Source organism: Cucurbita moschata, unplaced genomic scaffold (genome assembly GCF_002738365.1).
Source record: "Cucurbita moschata cultivar Rifu unplaced genomic scaffold, Cmos_1.0 Cmo_Scf00045, whole genome shotgun sequence".
NCBI lineage: Eukaryota > Viridiplantae > Streptophyta > Magnoliopsida > Cucurbitales > Cucurbitaceae > Cucurbita > Cucurbita moschata.
This window is the reverse complement of record NW_019268561.1, coordinates 418,376-425,070: the sequence shown is the minus strand read 5'-3', so window position 1 is coordinate 425,070 and position 6,695 is coordinate 418,376. Positions and strand designations below refer to the sequence as shown.

At 32.4% G+C, this 6,695-nt stretch overlaps 1 protein-coding gene across 2 annotated transcripts in view; it reads left to right on the top strand.

The window, feature by feature from the left end:
* LOC111434566 (dynamin-like protein ARC5) overlaps positions 1-6,695 on the top strand; it is a 15,271-nt gene that overhangs the window by 4,615 nt on the left and 3,961 nt on the right. Inside the window, exons 7-13 of one of the 2 annotated variants that reach the window (XM_023071994.1) lie at positions 1,655-1,718; positions 3,891-3,939; positions 4,181-4,263; positions 4,520-4,677; positions 4,792-4,852; positions 5,579-5,641; positions 5,779-5,882. In XM_023071994.1, coding sequence (XP_022927762.1) covers positions 1,655-1,718; positions 3,891-3,939; positions 4,181-4,263; positions 4,520-4,677; positions 4,792-4,852; positions 5,579-5,641; positions 5,779-5,882 — 582 coding nt within the window. The remainder of the gene's footprint in view (positions 1-1,654; positions 1,719-3,890; positions 3,940-4,180; positions 4,264-4,519; positions 4,678-4,791; positions 4,853-5,578; positions 5,642-5,778; positions 5,883-6,695) is intronic. The other variant, XM_023071996.1, reaches the window with a different exon arrangement.

Sequence of the window (6,695 nt, the reverse complement as noted above, 5' to 3'; positions counted from 1 at the left end):
TTTTTTTTTTTTTTTTTTTTTTTTTTTTTGTTTGTTAAATATAACAAGTTCACATGAATTAATCCTCTTCAAAGGTAACAAACTACTAAAACCCTCTCCTGGACTCAATCGAACACAATCAGAATGAACCAACTCAATGGAAGACTAGCTTGTTTATTGACTTTGGGATACAAACTCAAACGATGAAACTTAGCAAACTGGCATGACTCACAATCTAAATAAGACAAATGATTAATTGAGGACGAAGACTCTTCAACACTGAAATAAACGGATGAGTCAAATAACAATGTGCTTCAAAAGGATAGAACACTTTGGAGCATGTAACAACTGTAGTTATTTGTGGTTAGAAAATGTAGAGACCTCTAGACTATGTCCTCTACCAATAGTCCTCTTCGTCATAAGATCCTGAAATAAACAAGAAACAGGAAAGAATAAGATACAATAATTAAGATCACACGCGAGTTTACTAATAGATATAAAGTTAAAAGTGAACTTTGGTAAATTTAAACTAGAGGTAAATGAAAATTGAGTTGGTAAGAGTGACAGTGCCTGATCCTGTAACAAAAGAGGTAGTTCCATCCGCTATAGTAACATTAGGTGAAAATTTGGATAGAAAAACGTTAGAGAATAAATTGGGATTACCTGTCATGTGATCAGTAGTGCCAAAGTCTACAACCCATTTTGAAGAGGGAAAATAAGACAGTTAGATGATACTTGTGTTGGCTATGGTAGTAATAGGAGTAAAAAATGATGTCATTATGACTCTTGATACTGTTAAAGTTTAGCAAACTCATCAACCGAAATCGTAATAGACTTTTCAAGGTTATCAAGAGTATAGACAACATGTGCAGGCTGAAACCTTTTACCCTTACTCAATAATTTCTTGCAATCACTTTTTATGTCTTGACTTATGACAATAGTGATGAACAATATTCCTGAATTGCTTTCAGTGTATTGGAATTTCCTGTGGACGTGTTTGATATACTCACTTGTCTGTCCAACCAAAGCACTATTAGACAAAGATGGCAAAATCACTTGTTTGGTATTAGACTAAAATGACGAATGTTAGTTTGCCATGCATAAAAGTTAGATCCATTGAGCTTATGTTTGGTAATTGTTCAAAACATCGGAATCATTTCAAAGATCACTACTGCTTTCTTTTCAGCCATTAGCTCATAAAACAGACAAATTTATGGTGGAATAGAAAAAGATAGTTATATCACAAGTAAACCTTATACTCCCAAACAAGGTTGCCTTCAAACAACTGCAAACCGAGCACTTTATGACTGAAACCAACCCACCAATAGAGAGGACACCACAATAAACAGCCCCACAGAAGATGGTGCAGAAACTGGGAAGGAGAGAGATCGTCTTGTCTCAAGCCTCCATAGGCATAAAACCTACCCCTGGGCTTGCTATTAATGTGTATCCGAGTATCTTACTACCCTAATTCAGTTCCAAATCCACAATCTTCTTTTATATCCAAATCTTTCTTATGTAAAATTTTATTTAAAAAATCCCTATCAAATGATCGTAAGTTTTCTCAAATCAATGTTACAAACAATTCCCTTTTGCTTACAACTTTTTTCGTTAGCTACAAGAACTTGCTCATTAAATTTCTCTGATATTATTATTATTTTTTTTTTGTATGTAGTAATTTGGATGAAGTAACATTGAAGGAGAAAGGAAGAGCATTTCACGATTTGTTTTTGACCAAGGTCTCTCTTTATCTGGATTTATGTTTTGGCTACATTGATTTTCTATACTATTAAGGGTTGCCACCTTGACTTGATTCTATTCATTAACATTGTTTTTATTTTGTCTCTTCTTTAGTCATTGATAAGGAAATTGAGGAGGAGTTATTACTTTTTTCACGTTTGTTGCTAGGAAACCTAAATCAATTCTACCAAAAATGGCATCTTTCCTCGCAAAAAAGAAAAAAGAAAGAAGGAGAAATTGTAGCAACTGTTGAAACGAATTAAATAGTATTTGGATATGGGGATTAGGAGGAACCTGTTTGAAAGAATAATTGAGAACTGGAACAAACCTAGAGATAAAATTCAGGTGGTTCATCTCGGCTCTAATAGAGAATGAGGTGTTTGAACTCTGGAGAGGTCTGGTACTATTACTTGTAAGTTTCCATTGTTGATGTTGGAAAATTGAGATTGTGCAAAGCCTTAATTGGTTTGAGATTGTGCAAAGCCTGTTTATTGGTTGACTGGATCAGTTTCAAGTGGGAGAATTGTTAGGTTATGGAGGATGCTGCATAGCTTACTCAATGGTTATACATAGTAAAGCTATATATGGTAAATGACATATAAAGTAAATGGTCATATAGTTAACAACTATAGTAAAAGACTATATCGGGTAAAGTTATATATGGTAGATAGTCATATATATAGTAGATGGTTATGTCTATCTTAGTTATATATATAGTAGATGGTTATGTCTATCTTAGTTATATATATAGTAGATGGTTATGTCTATCTTAGTTATATATATAGTAGATGGTTATGTCTATCTTAGTTATATATATAGTAGATGATTATGTCTATCTGGTAAAGTTATATATGATAGATAGTTATATATATAGTAGATGGTTATGTCTATAAGTTATATATGATAGATAGTTATATATACGGTAGATGGTTATGTCTGGTAAAGCTATATATAGTAAACTGAACCATATATATACCCTATCCCCTTAACCCTTAAGTGCTTTGAAGATGTACTTTCTACATTATTTGTATTCTCTCTTATTGTACATATTTGAAGTCATCAATATAAACCTCAAACGGATATTCCTCCTTGTATTTTCTCTCTCCTATTCTTTGTGTTCATTTAAATCAAGTGTGTGTGTTGTTGTGTAATCCTAACTGTAACGGCCCAAGCTCACTGCTAGTAGATATTGTCCTCTTTGGGTTTTCCCTTCGGGCTTTGCCTCAAGGTTTTTAAAACGCGTTTGCGGAGAGGTTTTCACACCCTTATAAAGAATGATTTGTTCTGTTAGGATCGCATAACAACGCACACACTCGATCTAGATGAACACAAAAAATAGGATAGAGAAAATGCAAGGAGAATATTGGCTAAAGGATTTGTATGGATGGCTCCTAGTATGTAAGTAAGAGAGAATATAGAGAATAGATACATTTTGAATAGTTCAGCTTACTATATATATAAATATCTACGGATATAGCTTTTTACTCAGCTATTTACTATGACAATTTATCATTTACCATATATAGCTTTACTATGTATAACCATTGACTAAGCTATAAATAATCAGCCGACTCCATCACCTAACACGTTCCCTTCTCCAATCTCCAACGCTAGGCCTCCAGTGGGTAACGGAGCATTTATTATAAGGGTGTGGAAACCTTTCTCTAACAGACACGTTTTAAAACCGTGAGACTGACAGCGATACTTACTTAACGGGCTAAAGCAGACAATATTTGTTAGCAGTAGGCTTGGGTTGTTTAAAAAAAAAATGTTTTTAATAAAAAAAATATAAGATCATAAAAAATATATTTTTTGATAAATAAATATCATGTCAGCTTTCTGTTAGTAATTAACGTAAAATGGCAAGACCAAGGGTGAAACAAAATACGAAACTAAAGGATATTTGTTGAGTTTGAAAACTCAGGTACCCCAATGCAACTTAACCCAAACCTCAAACTCTAAAGTGTATTTTTACAATTTTCTTTTCATATATATCAATGAAATTATTTTCATTTAGTTTTTTCTTCTTTTCTTTGATAAATTTGGATTGGAATTAGTTCTTCTCTAAAAAAAATGAAACTATTTGCAATTTAAAAAAGTTCATAGAGATAGATACTTCTATTTAGTGGATTAAGATTGCTATATGACCTGGGCTTTTCATCATCATGCAGTTGTCTTTGCTATTAAAAGGAACAGTTGTCGCACCTCCAGATAAATTTGGTAAATTTTAATGATGCTTGAAATTAAAAATTTTGAACATGTAATCCTGGCTTTAACTTTTACTTGTGTATAAAGAAATGAATTTTACTGCAGCATACATCGTCTCTCTCTCTCTCCTAATATGATTCCTCCTTTTAGGCATAGGGTCGTCTTGTCCCTATGGTCTCTTCTAGGTTGTTGCTTTTTTTTTTGTCTCACTTCAATTTTCTCTGCTTATAAAAAAAGAACAAATGTCATGCAGGTGAAACACTACAAGATGAAAGAATCAATGGAGGGGCTTTTGTTGGTACCAATGGCCATCAATTTCCCCAGAAACTAATCCCGGTAAATATCCTTCTTTTCAACCAAATTTTCATACTTCCTCATCAAATTGGATGTCATATTTGGACTTATAAATTTTTGTTTCTGTAGATAAAAGAAGGGACTTGTGAATAGAATATTAGAGGCTTGACTTATATATTAGATAAACGAAATAACTAAGAGAAGTTTTACAAAAATGTTTAGATCTAAGACTTCAATATAAAAAAGATATATTATTGTTGAACTTTATAAGAAGAAATCTATTGTCTTTGTGAAAAAGAATGCAGGCATGCGTTTGTATGGTGGTGCACAATATCATCGTGCCATGGCTGAGTTTCGTTTTGTGGTCGGGGGAGTAAAGTGTCCTCCAATTACAAGGGAAGAAATTGTAAATGCATGTGGAGTTGAAGATATACATGATGGAGCAAACTACTCTAGGTACTATTGGTCTTGCCTGGTTATGATCTCCCTAATATCTCTCTCATGTGAATTATTCCTTGTTTATTATAATCTTGAATGGCTTTTTCCTTTGCAATTTAAATGAATGATCAGAACGGCTTGTGTTATAGCTGTGGCCAAAGCTCGAGATACCTTTGAACCATATCTTCATCAGGTGATATTTCTGTATATCTCAATTGCTTTAGTTCTTACATTTGGTTGTCTTTTGTTTTCTTTTGTGTCATTGTGATGAAAGATAGTAATTTTCTTTTTCTTTTTATCTTACTCCAATATCCTTCTCTCATTACCTTAATTCTTGAAGTATAAAAAGAGCTAAGAGGTTACCTTTTTGTCACATTATGTTGAATCGCGTACTTTTAAGTGCATGTCTAAAATATCCTTTTTTCTATTGCCGTAGTGTTGCCAAAGTAAATATATTACGCCGAATCATACGTATCTTTTGAATTAGAAAAGAACTCTCATTAAGAGGAATGAAGGACAAGTAGAGGTTACTAAAAGAAAAAGTCAGACCAACCAATAATGGCTACCCAAATGCCCAATCATATATTTCATTTTATGCTATCATGATTTTTTTTTTTTTTTTTTTTTGGAAAAGAAAAAGTGTGCTAAGTTCATTTGGCACCATATTTTGTCTGCCTCTCATCTTTGATAAGTAGATTCTTGTTGCCTTAAATTGCACCGTGCACTTCGAGGCAATGTGTCGAACCAAGAGCAATAGAGGTTCCATGAAATTTTACCAAATGAACCTCGACGAACTGTGTTGTGATTTAACATTGTGCTCGATCTTGGGCGATTCTTTCTTGATAAATTTTACCAATTTATTGATTAATTTGTTTTCTGCTACAGATTATGGAAATCTAACATTTTGTACTCGATGTAGTTGGGCAGTAGATTATTGCACATTCTGAAGAGATTGCTTCCCATATCTGTATACCTTCTTCAGGTTTGAGCTTGTTCCAGGGAATTTTTAGATGGCACTGTCTTTTGTTGTTTTAATATTCTTAGAACCCTTTGAAGTATGAAACAACAAATAAATTTTCACGTTTGAGAAGTCATGATCACCATAACTTGCAATTTTAGCAGAAAGATGGAGAGTATTTAAGTGGTCATCAGGTGTTTCTCAACCGCGTCTCGTCTGCCTTCAACAACTTTGCTGAATCTACTGAGAACGCATGCCGTGAAAAGTAAGCAACTTGGTTGTTTAAAATTATTTTCATTCTCACATCGTGTTTGTTCATCTGTTCTGTTATTTTTTTTATTGCATGTACTAAAATTAAATATTGCAACTAAACACGTTTTTTAGGTTTTAAAAGGTTTTCAATTAAAACCTGTTTCTCTTTCAATTCTGCCCATTCTTTTTTAAAACATGAGGTGCTCGAGAGGGAAACAGTCCTCCAAGGCTTAAGGATCAAGGGTAAACACCAAGGATTAACATTAAGTTAGGTGATATTTGTGTAATTCATGAGTTAGTATCCAAGCTGAGAAGGAATGATATATATTACTTAGTTTGAGGGGCATTGTCAAAGGATATTTGTATAATCCTATTAAATAAGGGAAATAGTTGACCTCCCTAATTTATCTCGTTGGATTCTTTTGAATTTATTTGGATTTAGTTACTTAGTATGGAGAGATTATTATTTAGATTTTGTTACCTAGTAACAAGAAATTTATTTAGATTTATCTTATTTTGTTATCTATTATCTAGGATTTATTTAGATTACCTATTATCTAGTGAATTTAGATTATCGAGTCAGTTTTTCTCTATAAAAGGGGCATGTAATTCTCTGAAAATAAATAAGAAAAATAAGAAAAACTAGACTTCAACAATTATTATTTATACATGAAAATGTATATAGTATTATAAATAGTAAGTTTTGATAAATTTAAGAAATTAAAGCTTAGGTAGGGGATTGTGAAGATATGAGTATAATTTACAGAACTTCATAGTTTCATTTCAAAGCTTTTTTTTTCTTTTTTTTCTTTTTTTTTTTTTTTTT